Consider the following 17,431-nt stretch of genomic DNA (forward strand, 5'->3'; position numbering starts at 1 on the left):
ATTAAAAAAAAAAAAAACAATTTAATTAAAGCGCTTCTAAAATAACAAAACCGACGTGTTTTGATTAATTTGTTTTGCAATTTTGTAGAACAAGGAAATTTTTTTCTATTTTACTCACATACATACATTCACTTACACATATATACATTCATATTTATATACATATATAATATGCAATGCAATAAAAGTATAATTTATTAGTTTAATAGATATTTAGTTAAATGTGCGTTAGCTGTAATTTTAAATATTTCCAGATAAAGTAAAAAAATATAATCAAAAACCTTTAAAACATGATGCAGTTTTATATAGTTAATAATATTTATTTTATAAGTAAATAAAATTTAAGTTGCATTTATTAGTGGCTAATTTAAGTAATTACCGATAATGAGTAAATATATTTTGTAATTTGTATTAAATTATTTTTTAATAAATATTAGAACGTTTTTATTTGTGTTTGGGGTTAAAACATGTGTTATAGAGACAGGTAGAGGCTACTTTTTGGGCACCTGTAATTCTATAAAACCGTTTAATTTTTAGAAAAGGTTACTTTTACTTTTTACTTTTCTTATAACTTTTAGCTTTTTTAAAACGTCGGCAATTTCAAACTAGCTAATTTTTTGAACTGGTTACTTTTTTTTTAAATTTCACCTTTTGGGGAACCCTTTACTTTTTTGAACCGGTCCCAGTTGTGGACTAAATAACTTTTGGAATCGATGAATCGATAACTTTTTAGAATCAGTCATTTTTTGGAAACGGTTACCTTGAAACCTGTTCATTTTTTTTTTTTTTTGAATCGCAAATTTTATGGAAACTGTTACTTTTTGGAATCGGTTTGCTCGCGCACTATGGCGTTAAGTTCGCCAAAGAATGATTTTGATATAACTGACTTATTTTTTTTTTTTTTTGATTTTCCAACAGGGTGGATAAATTATATATATTGGAGCGATTTTCCGTCATCCCTTATCAAATTGGGTTTCGAGACAAACCGGTTTCGGCTTTGTGTCATCATCAGTGTCATTTTCGTTCTCTTTGATATAAGGACGTGTGCAGCCATCGCACGTCCTTTTTAGTTTCTAATAAAAAAAGAGTCCTTAAGCACGCCTATCACAGATCATCAGTGAAATCCACAAAAAGGCGTCAGACCTCTATGCCAGGAATTGCGCGGCGAACGCAGTTCCTAAAAATACCCAGAACTCCCAGAAGAGCAACGCACTCTCCCTAGGGAGACGCACGTCACTCTAGTTCAATTCGATATGGATACTGTAACAGGTTAAACTATTAGCTATCCAGAATCAACGCCAAGATACATAATGTAGCTCCGGCTTGCAATGTGTCCCCACATGACACCAACCATCTCTTTAATGGCAATGTGGAACCAACGAGTCTAACACTCCTCTCATTCTGGTCCACCCCTGTTGAAACTGCAACTTGCCTTGGTCTCCCGTTACAGGATATTGGTGACAATGAACGGTCGCGCATATTGGATGGGTCGAAGCACTGCTACAACAAAATCGACTGATGTGTGATCGCACCTGATAATTGGGGCAGTGCATTGTTACAAGAAGATCTCGTGCGTGAGCAGCATCTTTTTACTTAGTTTTTTTTTTTCAATGAAAGGGCTTTTTACAAGGCGAGTTTCTAACCCAGTGCACAACTCGGCTACGCGATTTGGATTTAAGTCGCCTATTATGACAGGCACTCATACTTGATCGATTCTAAAAATTATATTTCATGCATCTACAAGAGGTACACTGGAACCTCTTAGAAACCGTTGACTTTAAATTATTTTTTCAGAAAATAAATGTAAAGATATACTCACCTAATACTTCAGCATTTACTACAATATTACAGCTGTACATAGGACTAACTAAACGTTGGGGGTTGTGCTTGAAATGCCATACGACAGGATTCTTTCGATGCATTTAATACTTGTCCTGCAAACGATAAAGAGCTTTAAAAAAGTGAAACAAAACTGAACAAGAACAAACCTGAAAATGGACCATATGATTTTGAATTCAAATCATCACAACTTTCTACAGACCATTCCAGCACGACAAAGGCAACTCCCTGCATCGGTTCCTCACAGAGTGGACCCGCCGCGGTGGCCAATTGAAACCCATTTACAAATGAGCTATTATAATCATGACGTACATCATTTGTTATCTTAGCGCCGGCATCGGTGTCTGCATGCTGAATTAACGATTTCCAAAAGTTCGGATGCTCATAATCGGTCAAATTCAAAAGAATATTTGTACCGCAATTACATGGCCCCAGAGACCAAATGCGTTCGACAAGCTGAGCTGGCTCAAAATACGATAACCCTTTGAAATCAAACTCTGCATTGGTGAGTTGAAATTTAATTTGCGCTAAAAGCGTTGCATACTTTTCAGAGACAGCAGCACCTTTATCTTTCGTTGCCAATTCTTTGAAGAGACTTATATGTTTTTCCAACAAATCTACAGCAGCCTGTGGTAGTGGAAGTGCTATCAAGCGTAAAGTGCTTAACTTATTGGCCGTTTGTAATGTGATGATCTTTTTAGTGATATCTTTCGCGTTTGCTGTTTTAACAATGGCTTCATTTACCATATCAACGGTAGCTTCTGGTACTATGGTCTCACGGAATGAAACTATGGGTTTGGAGACGTTCACCTTAACTTTTGCATAGTTTTCTTCTAAATCGCGTACACACTTTTCGACGTGCACTTCCCCAAGGGTTGTGATAAGATGTTCTCCTGTGGGCGCTATGGAGACTTGTACGCATGCATCGGCCTAGAATTTAAGAGGCTCTAATTATTGGTAAAAATATAACTTTTGTTAAATACAATTTCTTGTGATTTATAATTTCGGGACTATATTGTAGCCACTTCTAGACTGAAGACATTTTCCCTATTATTCGCGACTATTTTCGGAACTATTTTACTTCGGGATTATCTTCGAATATTTTCGGGATACTTTAGAATTATTGCGGGACGTACGGTATTATTTTCAATACCAACTCGCAACTATTTCGAGTTTATTTTCTGGACTTAATAAGGGATTTTGAAAACCTTCGGGATGCATTTGAATCCATTCGGAATCACTTCGGGACTATTTCTTGACCATTTTTTAAATCATTTCGATGCTTTCTACAGAACATTTTAATGATGTGTTTAGCGTGATTTCAGAGCTGTATCGGATCCATTTCGGAACTAGTTCGGAGTAATTTCGGGACTATTTCGGAATCATTTCGGAACTATTTCATCACCATTTCGTAATTGTTTTTGAGATGCTTTCTGGGCTATTTTTAAGCAATTTCGGGACTCTATTGGGATCATTTCGGCATCTTTTTGGGACTGTTTCAGGATTGTGTTATGGGATACTTTGGTGACAGTTTGTATTTGTATTTGTATTTGTTATCCATTCGGGGGTACTTTCGTGACTATCTCTGGATCATTTCGGGCTTATTTCAAAGAAATAACTTCGAGACTATTTCGTAACCATCTGGATAGTATTTTGGAACCATATCCGGATCACTTCGGGACTGTTTTCGATCTTTTTTTGAATTTGTAATCACTCCGCACTATTTTGGACTATCTCCGGCTCATATCGGGACTTTTATCGATTATTATTTTAGGAATAAATTCGGGACTATTTCAGAGCTGTTGTTGTTGTTGTTGTAGCAATGCTCGCCCCACCTAATAGCCGCGACCGATCACAAATTGTCATCAATATCCTCTAACGGGAGTCCAAGGAAACTTGCCGTTTCAACAGGGGTGGACCATAAGGAAAGGGGTGTTAGAGGCGTTGGTTCCACATTACAATTAAAGAGATGGTTGGTGTCATGTGGGGACACATTGCAAGCGGGGCATACATTTTGTATGTCGGGGTTGATTCTGGATAGGTACGAGTTTAACCTGTTACAGTATCCAGAACGAAGTTGAGCAAGAGTGACACGCGTTTCCCTGGGGAAGTACTGGATTCACCGGGCAATTCCCGACATAAAGGTCCGACGCCTGTCTATGGAGTTCACCAAGGACCTGCTTGTGTTTTTCCGCTTCATACGGCTGGGTTCTCAGGTGCCGTATTTCCTCAAAATGCTTACGGAGATGACTCCTTAGGCCCCTAGGCGGTGCTGGTTCGTCAATCAGATGTCTGTTGGGATGCCCAGGTTTCTGGGTATTCAACAGAAACTGTTTGGTCAGCATCTCATTTCACTCCCTGATGGGGAGTATTCTCGCCTCATTATGCAGTTGGTGTTCTGGGGACATAAGAGGACAGCCCGTGGCGATTCTGAGAGCAGTATTTTGGCAGGCCTGTAGTTTCGTCCTGTGGGTAGTTTTTAGGCTTGGCGACCATATGGGTGACGCGTAGCACGTAATCGCCTGGCTAATTGCTTTGTATGTGGTCATGATCGTTTCTTTATCTTTTCCACATGTACTGCCAGCAAGGGATTTGAGGATTTTATTACGGCTCTGAATTCTCGGAACAATTGCGGTTGCGTGCGCACCAAAATGTAGATCCTGATCAAACGTCACACCCAAGATTTTGGGGTGTAGGACAGTCGGTAGCGTAGTGCCATCGACATGGATGTTCAATATGGTCGACATTTGGGGCGTCCATGTTGTAAATAAGGTCGCGGAAGATTTAGTCGGTGACAATTCCAGGTTTCGCGAGGCGAAAAAACTGGAGAGATCAGGGAGATAGCCGTTTATTTTATTGCATAGCTCATCGATCTCTGGACCTGGGCCTGTGGCCATTATTGTGCAGTCATCGGCGTAGGAAACGATTGTGACTCCTTCCGGTGGTGAAGGTAGCTTAGATATGTAGAAATTAAACAAAAGTGGGGATAGGACACCACACTGTGGCACCCCTTGTTTAATTCTCCTTGGTTTTGATGTTTCGTTTCTGAATTGCACAGATGCCTGCCGACCACCCAGATAATTTGCGGTCCACCTTTTAAGACATGGGGGAAGGGTAGACCCTTCCAGGTCTTGCAGTAATGAGCCATGGTTGACCGTATCAAAGGCTTTTGATAGGTCTAGCGCTACGAGTACTGTTCTATGGTGGGGGCATTGATTCAAACCGCAATTTATCTGGGTGCTAATGACATTTAGCGCGGAGGTAGTGGTATGGAGTTTTCTGAAGCCATGCTGATGAGGGGCTAGCTGCAAATGTGCTTGGAAATAAGGGAGCAAAATGGCTTCAAGCGTCTTTGCCACTGGCGATAGGAGAGATATCGGACGATATGACTCACCTACGTTAGCTGGTTTCCCAGGCTTTAGTAGCGGGACCACCTTGGCCATTTTCCATTTCTCGGGTATGGCAAAGGCGGAGAGAGACAGGTTGAAGACATGCGCTAAATATTTGAAACCCTCTTTTCCTAGGTTTTTAAGCATCGGCATGGCTATGCCGTCTGGGCCCATTGCTTTGGATGGTTTAGCGCGACCAATGGCGTCCTCAACCTCTCTAGCGGTGATGGTGATTGGTGACGCGCTGAATTTGTGTTTATGTGCGTGTCTATTGGCTCTCCGTCTATCTTTGTCGACCGTAGGATGCATTATATATTGTCGGCAGAAAGCGCTCGCGCATTTTTTCGCATCCGACAGCACCTTATCGCCAAAGGCGATGGAAACTTTGTCTTTGTGCTTAGTCGGATTCGATAGGGACTTTACGGTGGACCAAAGTTTACCTACACCGGTAGAGAGGTTACAACCTCTTAGGTGCTCTTCCCATTTCGCCCGCTTGTGTTCGTCCACAAGCAATCTGATGCGCTGGTTTATATCCCTTATTTGGGGGTCGCCTGGATCAAGCTGTCTTATAAGGTCGCGTTCCCTCGCTAAGCTCGCGGCCTCCGCCGGGAAGTGGGTCCGTATTTCGGGAATTCTCCCGGCGGGAATGAAATGTGCCGAGGCGGATTCAATGACCTTACGGAAGGCACGCTCCCCTTGGCGGGCATCAGTCGGGATAGGGAGGGCAGCAAAGCTGCTGTCTGTTGCAGATTTATATTCTTCCCACTTTCCCTTTTTTGAAGTTTATGAAAGTGCGTTTTTCGGTGACGATGAAGTCTATTTCAGAGCTACTTTTGTTTCCTGGAACATTTAGCCTTACAACTATAAGTCTATTTAACCTTGACAAATCATATTTTGTACGCAGATGGAAGCCTAAACATATTTCAGTTTTAGCACACGTTTAAATGCTAGTGTACCTTATAAACTTTCACTTTCTCTGAAGGCAGAATCTGCGCAAACTTCTTTATATTTTACCTGATTCAAGAGCTTCAGACCCTTCGCAAGTTTAGTAAAATCTTGTGGATGCACAGGTTCAATTGCCACTCGCAAAATTGGTGTAGCCATAACATTCAGCTCACTGAATGAAGTACAATTGATAGTACTACTTAGTGTTGCTGTTTTAACAATATCCTGATCCAAACCACCAATGCCAACAATATTACCAGCCGGTACTTCATCAAGCGCTTGAAATTCACCACCTATAAACAAGTACAGATCACTTATTGTAACTTCGCTGATATATGGCGAGTCCAAATTAAACTGGCTGAAATTTCAAAAATTGATTAATTAAAAAACAAGTAGTGAGATGTTTTTTATGTACTCTTTATTTCGTGGATCGTGTTTAGGTGCTAAATTCTACAAACGCATGCCAGGTTTCAAAGTTCCACTAAATATGCGCGCAAAAGCAATAAATGCAAAATCAGCCTTTTCTGTTTGCTCTGGCTCGGTTTCTGCTTGCGCAGTATACTCTGTTGTGACCGCAACAGTCGTTTCCTCTACATTTAACGTCTCAACACCAGCGGTAAGATTTTCCAGTTCAGTTTGTTCAGCGATTTGTTTACGTTCTTCTATACGTCGACGCACCTCATCTCTACGCGCCTGCAGTTCAGATTCATTCAAGCGCTTTGGTTTGTTTTGCGGTAGTTGTGAGATGTGAACGGGTGTCATCTGTGAATATGTATAAGAGAGAATTTCAAATTAATTTCGCGGAATAATAAGAAGGCATATTAGCGGTGGTACCTTAGAAACAAAAACAATAATATTTTTACTTTGATCATTGCAACGCTTGAATTCCTCTTTCAGCATTAAAGTTTCTGCAGGATAGGCATCTAAGGCGGTGTTCCGTGGAAACAACAATCTTGAGGCACGCTCATCTGATATGACATTAGGTGCTGGTACATGACGCACCACCATCTCTAGTACTGTGCGATCGATAGGCAACCATTGGCCGAGAACGGTTTTTATTTGAGCTTAGGGATCGGACACGCGTAGATCCCGCGCTTGTAACGTAATACCTAATTTTTCAGCGATAATAGGTAGCTTTTCTTTATCTTTGCGCACAGCTATAATATCATACAGATTCCATTTATTCTCGAGCACAAATTGTACAAACATTGGCTTCTTGGCCTTCTCCTGTACACCTGGCGTAGCACATTTCTTTTTAGCATTATAATAAAAGTCACCCCAAAGTACTTGCTCTAATTTGGTTTGTGCTAGTTCTAAACGCTCTGCATATGTTTTTGCAAAGTCACTCACTGAAAAAGCCCAGCCATCGTATGCGGAGCAGAAAATTACATTACCAGCAGCAGGCGAGAAATACAAATTTGAATCGTCTACTTCTTCCAAAGCGGACTCGTAGTTATCCTTTAAATATATGTTATCAAGACTTTTTTATGAAGGTATCTATGCAATCAAACATTGTGCAAAGCATATCTATCATACCTTATTCGTTATATCTTCCTTTGCCAGCACATCCGATGCAAATACGCTACCGAGCCCAGCATTCACTTGCTCCAATACTTGTGAGATATGGAAATAAGCATCAAGCGGTTTCAATTTCATTTCCATTATAAGTCGATCAATTTTATTTAAAACTAAAACAGGTTTGAGCTCTTCCTTATAGACTTGCTCCAAGCATGCGCGCGTTTGTGGACAGACGCCTTCAACAACATCAACCTTGAATTGCACAGAAATAAGTAAATAGCTCCTCTAAACCTTCTTGCAACTCAACAGTTTCAACACTTACCACTAAAATTGCGCCATCACACAAACGCACAGCTGTTGACTCTTCACTAGAGAAGTCAACATGTCCTGGTGAATCTATTAGATTAACAAGATAGTCTTTCTCACCGACCGCTTCATCTGCTCCTCCACGATAATGCAATGATATGCTGCTACTCTTCATGGTAATGCCACGTTCTTGTTTATCTTGGCGGGTATCCATATATCGCAGCTTACCCGCCATTCGTTGTGATATTATGCCATGGCTAGCAACAAGCGAGTCCGCCAATGTGGTCTTGTCATGATCTACATGAGCCAAAATGCAAATATTACGCACTCTCTCAATGTTCTTTTGCAGTTTAACTAGAGTGTTTGTCTCTATTACAGGCATTTGATATTGTTTTACGCGCCACTCACGATCATAGATGAATGGATTTGCAACTCTTTGTTTCGAGAGAGCGCTGTCAAAATGCACATTTTTTATAACATTTGTCAATGATGCCACTCCAAACAAAAATGAATGGATCTGAATATGGGGATTTTAGACACACATTTCGGCGATTATAGTTTCAATCATTTAATAAAATGATAGTCGTAAAATGTTTATTTCCTTAAAGTTATTTTACAATAATACGACTAGTTAGAGTTAAATATAAACAAATCTAAGTAAAACTAACATTTCGATTAAATTGATTAGTCAAATATTGTAACGCATTTAACTCGCAGTGAAAACCATATATTCTTTTGAAATTTCAGTAAATCGGACCTATGCTATAATAGTTAACATTATTTAATGGATAGGGCTTATCCTACATGTCTGGCGTTCCAGGTTCTGTGATCAAAATGGACTGGTTGCATCGGGAGTTCATATTTACAAAACCTGTTTTTAGTGATAACTTTAGAATGGGAAATAATATTTACCCTCCGCCTTCGAAATAATAATACTTACACTAATACAAGTATTTTTATCCTTTTTCCCATAATTTTTGAACGCTATTCTACAGTTGTAGGTCAAACTAAAGTTTACCAAAATTTTTGGCACGTTTTTCGTTTTGGCTGGCACATTTTTTGTTCTGGCACCCGCTTCAGCTGGCGCGAGGGATTTATCTGTGATTGTTGCCAGCAACAACTAGAAGATAAATCCCTCGTGAGAGCGGAAATATGAGAGCGTAAACAAAAGATTCGTATCAATCTAATCTATGCTCACGATATTTAAAAAAAAACTGATTCAAATTATTAATACTAACTTGCACGTGCTATGCATAGTGTACTTATACAAGTGTGTCAGCTAAGCGATAAACGTCAAAACTACAAACAGCCTCGCTCACCTGATGCAAATCTCAGGTCTAGAGTTGCATTTTTGGTACGTAAGAGTACTTCAAGCTGAGTTGCATTTGATAGTTTAATAAAACTTTGTACTATTTACAGATGAAATAGTTGCATATATTTCCGCGGAAATAAGAATACTAGAAGATTTGTAGCCCGCAACAATGCGGAAACATACGGAAAGCAAAATTCATTTAAATTAAAGTCAAAATATAAAGCGCCACGCGTGTAACATGGAAAAATTTCACTTCTAAGGCTGTTTACACAAATGCATAACAAGCCAACCTAATATATACGCACGCAAGTCATTTTCTGTCAAAAATGTCTCATGCACATACAACTTGTATGAGAGCAACCCAAATTGAATTTGTTGCGTGAAAACCTAATACTAGGTTCAAACACACACCAAATTGGCAATTTATACTGTTTGGGCAATTTATTACGCAATTTGTCATATAATAAATTGTAATAATAAATTGCCAATTTAAAAAAAATGAGTAATAAATTGTTTCAACCTGCAAATGCAACATTGTAAATTCTGTTTATTGAGTATATTTAAACGTCACTTACGCATGGCTGAACTATATGGTTGGCTCATTTCATTAGCTGATTTCATGTCTTTCATTTCACTGGAGTAGGGACTGTCAAAAGAAGATGGCAAAATCAAAATGAAAACAAAACATTGAACACATTTTCTTACAACACACAAAAATTTCAAAGTTTTATGTTTTCATTCCATTCCATTCACCTAATACCAACACGCACATTTCGACAGTCTCAACAAAGATATGTTGTTACTGTAGAGATGAGCCAACCAGCTATCAAATTACTGTTGTGTAAGCTAAATAGAGTTGTATGAACACCACTCAATTTAAATCGAAATAGCCTCATTTTATTTTTCTGTTTGAACATAGTATAACTCGATTTCCAATTTTTATTCTGCGTGGCATTTAGATTTGACGTTTGCACACATGCTTTACATTGTCACAACGCATGCTTATTTGGGTTAGGAAAAAAGCGCCGGTTGTTTGCGTGCGCTAAAAAAACGCAGTGTGGTTTTATTAGGTTGGCTTGTAAGGGCAAAATTATATAAACGTTTTGGTCGCTTCAAAGCAAAGATAACGTACAACGTTTCATTGTTTTTCGTATGGCGTTGTCAAAGCGTAGGCACGCAACCAAAGCATTTATGTAAATTTTTCGATACTTCACCCGACAGATGAATTAATGAATGCAACACAACAACCAAAGCGTCTGTGTAAATCCGCCTTAATTTTTGTAGCTGTGAAAGTCTCCTGCTAATAAAATGGTGCTGTAAGTGCAAACAAATCAAACTCCTATATGACACTACTTTATTTTCTATGTATTTTTCTTGTATTTTCTCTTATATTTTTAATTTAAAAAAACTAACGAAATGCAAGAAAAATACAACATAGTTCATTAAAAATAAACAAGCCAGAGTTTGTATTTCGATAGGGTTTTTTGATATTAGGCCGTTTTTTCTTCATTTTTTCTGACAAATAAATATTTTGTTTTTATTTTCAAAATTTTGTGCATAAAAACACAACTAAATTCAAAGTGTAAATTGTGTGTACAAATGAATTTTCAACAAGTGTACATTTTTCAGTTTTTCATAGTTAAGGGATTGACCTCCAGATTCTTGTGTTACACAAATATTGTGAACTTTGGTACAGCATTTCAAATTAAAAAGTTTTTCACAATAATTTGAAAAACTCGACGTTTTCTCTGCTCTCCTTCGTTCTCTCTAACCCTCCGTAATAATTTAAACTTTTAATGAAAATCAATAACTCTGAACTGAACACTTTTCGCCATGATATAAAATTAAAATGTTGTGGAACAGGACCACCACCTTTGTGACTACATAAACCCTATTTCAATCTTTTACGTCTCTGCACAGAACCCTAATTGACCGTTTTCAACCGAAACAACAATGGCAACCCAGATTTTCCCGTTATGCTTACTTAAGCGAGTGCCTGTCAGAAAGAAGTCAACACACTTGTACTTGTACACTATGGTGCTATGTTAACAATTTCGTAAATGGGCGCAATAAACAAAAACAAATTGTTGCTACCCAATCAGATGTTTTTGTTTATATGGGTGGGTTGTTAGGTTTCAGGGGCGCTCACGAAGGGTTCTCATAATTTTGAAAAGGGCTGCCAAAATATGGTAATAGAAAATAAGCCTTATATGCTAATCGAACAATTTGTAATTCCAAAAATAAACTTTCGAAGTGTTTATGCTAAGGACTTGGACCCTCTTTGTGGTAGACTATACATTATGAGACCAGGGGAGAGGGTTGGGAGTTGTGGGAGCGGTGTTGGTGACCATCCCCTTTTCTAAAAATACTAACCCCAACCACAGGAGGATGGCGCAAACGAAACGTATACGCGTGTAAAAAAAAAACACGGCTAATATTAAAGTTACCAAAAAAATGCAGAAAACGCAGTGAATTGAGCAAATATGGTACTACCTGACTTCAAAATATGTATAAATAAAAAACGACTCAATTTATTTTAATCGCGCCATTTTTTATTCCAGATTTTCTATTTTTTTTTTACTAGCAGACCCGGCAGACGTTGTTCTGCCCAAAATTTGGTATATCTGCATACATTTTAATAAGCTTTTTCCGTCTAACTCTGCCCTCGCCCCTCGAAACTTTTTCCTAATCTTTGTATTCACTCCTCCCTCCGTATTTTTCGCTTCATCTATCTCCATCTTCGTCTCATTCTATATCTTTCTCAGTCTCCTTCTCTCTTTTCTCTTCTCTCAGTCCAAGAGGGTAGTATGTATTTTGTTCCAGTCCCATTCCTAGTCTCAGTCCCAGTCCCACTCCGAGTCTCAGTCTAAGTCCCAGTCCTAATCCCAGTCCCAGTCAGTATCTAGTCTACTTCCCGGAAAAAAGCATCGTAAATACTAATATGGGCAAATTATATACCAAATTTCAGGCAAATCGAATAGGACGTATGTAAATAGGTATGTGGGTATTATTAATTCATGTCTTTATTTCGGCTTCGCATGCATATTTATCAGTTTTGCCACGTTGATGCGACTAAATCGAATATCACAATGACAATTACTTAAAAGCTCTCAGCAACAGCTTTCATTTGATATCCAAAATACACACACATTCTAGGGGGATCTGGGTCCACGTTTTGGCCTATATCTCGAGACCCAAGACACCCAGCGGTATATAAAATTATCTGTAGTAAAGCACACATCAACAGCTTCAATTTGATATCCATAATGTAAAATCGCATCCTAGTGTTACCCTGATCCACGTTTTGGCCTATATCTAGAGACCTTAGTCACCAATAGGTATGAAAACTACCCTGCATTAAAGCACTCATCAACAGCTTTCATTTTATATCCATACTGTACACACATTCTAGGGGTGCCCGGGTCTACGTTTTGGCCTATATTTCGAGACCCTAATCACCAATAGGTATGAAAACTACCCTGTACTAAATCACTGATCAACAGCTATCATTTGATATCCATATTGTATAAACACATTCTAGGGGTACCCGGGTCCACGTTTTGGCCTATATCTCAAGACCCTAGTCACCAATAGGTATGAAAACTACCCTGTACTAAAGCACTTATCAACAGCTTTCATTTTATATCCATACTGTACACACATTCTAGGGGTGCCCGGGTCCACGTTTTGACCTATATCTGGAGACCCTAGTCACCAATAGGTATGTAAACTACCCTGTACTAAAGCACTCAACAGCTTTCATTTGATACCCATATTGTTTAAACACATTCTAGGGGTGCCCCGGTCCACGTTTTGGCCTATATCTCGAGACCCTAGTCACCGATAGATATGAAGACTACCCTGTACTAAAGCACTCATCAACAGCTTTCAGTTGATATCCATATTGTATAAACACATTCTAGGGGTGCCCGGGTCCACGTTTTGGCCTATATCTCGAAACCCTAGTCACCAGTCAAACTACCCTGTACTAAAGCACTTATTAGCACCTTTCATTTGATATCCATATTGTATAAACACATTCTAGGGGTGCCCGGGTCCACTTTTTGTCCTATATCTCGAGGCCCTAGTCACCAATATTAATCCTGGTCCACTTCCCGAAAGAAAAATTATCCGACATTTTTTTCTAGATATAACGCTACCTACATACCAAATTTCAGGCAAATCGAGCCATATATACGATAGTTTATCGGTCCCTGGTCCACTTCCCGGAAAAAAAACTTTTCACAAACACTCTCCGGGTTCCTACTAAGTTATCCTGAAAATTTGAATAAAATCGGCGTGGTAGTTTCGGAGTCCATAAGCCACAAACAAACATACAAACATATATACATACATACATACATCCTATTTATATATATAGATGAAGCAAACGTTATTTATTTAAAAGAATCGTGATTTTTATATACAAATGTTTTATTTTCTTATAAAAAACGTAAATATACATAAATAAAAAGCGCCGAAGTCTATTTTCTCGTTAAATAAATATATGGAGTCGAATGAAAAAGGTCCGCTTTCCTCTTTGGTACTATTTAAAACATTTCTCATTCGTTGGTACAATTTAAAGCACCAAGCAAGCAGTGAATTAGATAAAATGACTGTATGATTGTGTTCGCGGCTAGTGATCAAATAAATTATTAAATTTTACAATGATACGTAAATTTAAACAAAAGAAAATAGTTGTTTGTGGTTTTATAAATATTATAGAGTGTACTTATATATACAATTCTTGTGAAAGTGTCATTTGTACATAAAACTTGATAGTTATACCATGGTAACTTTAACAACCAATTAATAGTAAATTGTTAATAACAATTAAAAATTACTCCCTGATTCTCATTGGGGAATTCCCAGAAAACTTATGTGCTAAATTTCAAAGGGCAAACCCTTTGGTTTACGAATAAAACCAATTGCGCCCTTAATGTATAGCCGACCCCTCTTTGTGTCGGTTATTTTGCGATGAAGCTATTGCTGCACTGGTGCTGTAAAAAAATGTATCTGGGTGGGCCCAAACCGGATTTCCGGTTTTCGGAAATTTTTAAATTTACGACGATCGCATGAAACCTTCCCACTTCTTTTGCAAATATCTTTTTAATAAAATAAAGTATACTTCCGCTTTTGGATGAGCGATCCTGGGTCCAAAGCGTTTCTCATACGTTGTGTCGCAAGAAAACTTGAAAAAAAAAATCGAAGATACTTTGCGAAGAACAAGTAGATATTTTAAGTGATCACGAAAGGAAGATCTAGCAAATTATTATTGGGGATTTACTTCACTAAAGTAGATATTGAATTGTTTTGGCAGCCCTACCCAATTCGTAAACAGCTGCTCGGCTCTCAAAAATTGGTGACGTTTGTTTTGCACGTCGCTGCGTCATCTGTTTTCGCTGCATTGCAATTGGTGTTTTCATTGGATAAAATTGCGAGCAAAAAAAAACAAAGTTGACTCAAAAGTATTATTAACGCATCATCAAAATGGTCGAGTTAACATCAGAGGAGAAGAAACAACTAATTACCCGCAATCTGCAAGAGACGCTGGGTGAAGATAAGTTGAGTGCAATACTTAAAGAGCGAGATCTAAAAATTTACTGGGGCACAGCGACAACAGGCAAACCACATGTGGCATACTTTGTGCCTATGTCCAAGATAGCGGACTTCCTCAAGGCCGGATGTGAGGTAAAGCAACTTGCAATTATTTGTCTGCAACAAATTGAGACATCTTCGTTAATCAAACTACTTTCAGGTTACAATACTCTTTGCTGATCTGCATGCCTACCTTGATAATATGAAAGCGCCATGGGCATTACTCCAATTACGTACGCAATACTATGAGGCTGTCATTAAGGCAATGCTCGGTTCCATTGGTGTGCCATTGGATAAGCTTAAGTTTGTAAAAGGTACTGATTATCAGCTCTCTAAAGAATATACGCTGGACGTATACAAATTAAGCTCTGTGGTGACGCAGCACGATGCAAGAAAGGCTGGCGCTGAAGTCGTAAAACAAGTAGAATATCCATTACTTTCGGGTTTGCTCTATCCAGGTCTACAAGCTTTGGATGAAGAGTATTTGAAAGTGGATGCACAATTTGGTGGTGTTGATCAGCGTAAAATTTTTACATTCTCCGAAAAGTACTTGCCACAATTGGGTTATGAGAAGCGTATACATTTTATGAATCCTATGGGTAGGTGAAAATTTCAAAAATTTCATATAAAACTAATAAGATATAAGTATAATATTTCTAAATTACAGTGCCGGGTTTGGCCGGTGGCAAAATGTCGTCGTCGGAGGAAGATTCCAAAATTGATCTGCTTGATTCTCCTGCGAATGTTAAAAAGAAGCTAAAAAAAGCATTCTGTGAGCCTGGCAACATTACGGACAATGGACTTTTGTCATTTGTAAAACATGTGCTGTTCTCGCTATTCAAAGATGGTGAAGGTTTGTAGACAATTTATCATTATTTGTAGTAGTTCGACTTTATAAAAAAAAGAACAAAATCGTTTCTGCCAGGCTTTGAAGTAAATCGTCCTGCAGAATTCGGCGGTGATGTCAGATTCCATAATTATGCCGATTTGGAAAAATACTTTGCAGATAACGAGTTACATCCTGGCGATTTGAAGGCGTCCGTTGAAAAATACATTAATAAGCTTCTAGAGCCACTTAGAAAAACGTTTGAAAGTCCCGAATTACAGTAAGTGTCCATTTTTTTTTCAAATTTCGTATATACTTGCAATGGCTTGTTTATCGCATACAGAAAATTAAGTGCTGCTGCCTACCCATCACCAGCTAAAGTGAAAGGTGGAAATATTACCAATAATGTAGCAGCTGTTGAAGAAGAAGGCCCTCATCGTCTAGATATACGTATTGGAAAAGTGGTGGAAGTAGCTCGTCATCCAGATGCCGATACATTATATGTTCTAAAAATCGATTTAGGCGAGACACAGCCACGTACTATAATAAGTGGGCTGGTGAAATTTGTTACCATAGAGGAATTAGATCAACGACTAGTAGCGGTGCTGTGTAATCTGAAGCCATCTAAAATGCGTGGAATACTTTCGGAGGGCATGGTTTTATGCACGTCAAAGTATCTTATGATAATGGATATGCTTATAAAGATGTAGAATAACTATTATTTTCGTCTTATTATAGCGCCGATCACACCGTTGTAGAACCTATTATAGTACCAAGCAAAGCTACGGCTGGTAGTCGATTAGCATTCGAAGGTTACAGTGGCACACCTGATGAGCAGTTGAATCCTAAAAAGAAGGTAATAATATATAACACTTTATTCTTGAGACATCATTATTGCTTATTTTAATTCACTTTTTAAAGGTGTGGGAGAAAATCTCAGTAGATTTAAAAACCAATGCAGATGGTGTTGCTGTTTGGAAAGGAAACTTTCTGCTTACTCCCGAAGGCGAGAAGCTGACAAGTAAATTAGCCAACTGCAATATTAAGTGAATATTGCTACGAGATTTTTTAACTGTTGATGTGATTATTAAAGTTCGTATTTATCAGCCTCAACACATCCGTTATTTATTTGCATTTTATTATTTTTTTATATCTAACGTGATCAATAAATAAAGAAAACAATACCTTAATTTAATCTGCATTCGAACTAGCCGAGATTTCAGCTTAGGCGGCGCGCAATCGTGTGACTTCCTTAACCTTTTTCTGGAGAGGATAATTATAGCTGCAGATCCTAACAGCTGTCATAAGAGCATTCTATTGCAGGCGTATGCTGATGATATCGATATCACCGGTCCGTCTAAATTATGAAAGAAAAGTGGATATATTGCGGTGAACGAGGACAAAAGAGAAAACAAACGGAGACTAACTTGCCTAAAAGTATTGCTTTGGACTGAGTGGGAAGAGAAAAGTTAAATGCTCTCTCGACCGATTACCTATCCTGATGTATAGCTCGAAATTATGGACAGTGCCGAGACGATGGGAAGGTCCTTAGAGAAGAGAGTTCAAGACAAAACTTCCGGAAGAATTTTGTTTCTATGCGTCCTTGCGACAGCGAGTATCGAAGAAGGTATAATGATATCCGCATGAGAATTACGCAGATTTTAACAAAGCTTATCAAATGCTTTGCTGGCCGTGATG

General features: G+C 38.4%; 3 protein-coding genes across 8 annotated transcripts in view; 1 reads left to right on the plus strand and 2 right to left on the minus strand.

The window, feature by feature from the left end:
* LOC137253177 (serine incorporator 1-like) overlaps positions 1-17,431 on the minus strand; it is a 63,774-nt gene that overhangs the window by 28,025 nt on the left and 18,318 nt on the right. For 5 of the 6 annotated variants that reach the window (XM_067789695.1, XM_067789694.1, XM_067789696.1 and 2 more), the window contains exon 1: positions 8,122-8,402. The exons of the other annotated variant lie outside the window; for it this stretch is intronic. In XM_067789695.1, the coding sequence (XP_067645796.1) occupies positions 8,122-8,379 (258 nt within the window). In that variant the 5' untranslated portion in view covers positions 8,380-8,402. Of the gene's footprint in view, positions 1-8,121; positions 8,403-17,431 lie in introns of those variants that run through there. 6 annotated transcript variants of the gene reach the window in all.
* Positions 1,835-7,233, minus strand: LOC137253183 (elongation factor-like GTPase 1). Its single transcript, XM_067789707.1, has 5 exons — positions 7,008-7,233; positions 6,589-6,935; positions 6,243-6,531; positions 1,989-2,769; positions 1,835-1,934 (listed from the first exon to the last, which is right to left on the minus strand). The coding sequence occupies exons 3-5, from the start codon at positions 6,330-6,332 to the stop codon at positions 1,864-1,866; spliced, it is 942 nt and encodes a 313-aa protein (XP_067645808.1). The 5' UTR covers positions 6,333-6,531; positions 6,589-6,935; positions 7,008-7,233; the 3' UTR covers positions 1,835-1,863.
* LOC137253178 (tyrosine--tRNA ligase, cytoplasmic-like) lies at positions 14,676-16,929 on the plus strand. The gene is made up of 7 exons (XM_067789699.1): positions 14,676-15,000; positions 15,068-15,506; positions 15,575-15,760; positions 15,833-16,013; positions 16,077-16,406; positions 16,472-16,589; positions 16,655-16,929. The coding sequence occupies exons 1-7, from the start codon at positions 14,800-14,802 to the stop codon at positions 16,781-16,783; spliced, it is 1,584 nt and encodes a 527-aa protein (XP_067645800.1). The 5' UTR covers positions 14,676-14,799; the 3' UTR covers positions 16,784-16,929.

This window comes from Eurosta solidaginis, chromosome 5, assembly GCF_040869045.1.
Source record: "Eurosta solidaginis isolate ZX-2024a chromosome 5, ASM4086904v1, whole genome shotgun sequence".
Classification (NCBI taxonomy): Eukaryota; Metazoa; Arthropoda; class Insecta; order Diptera; family Tephritidae; genus Eurosta; species Eurosta solidaginis.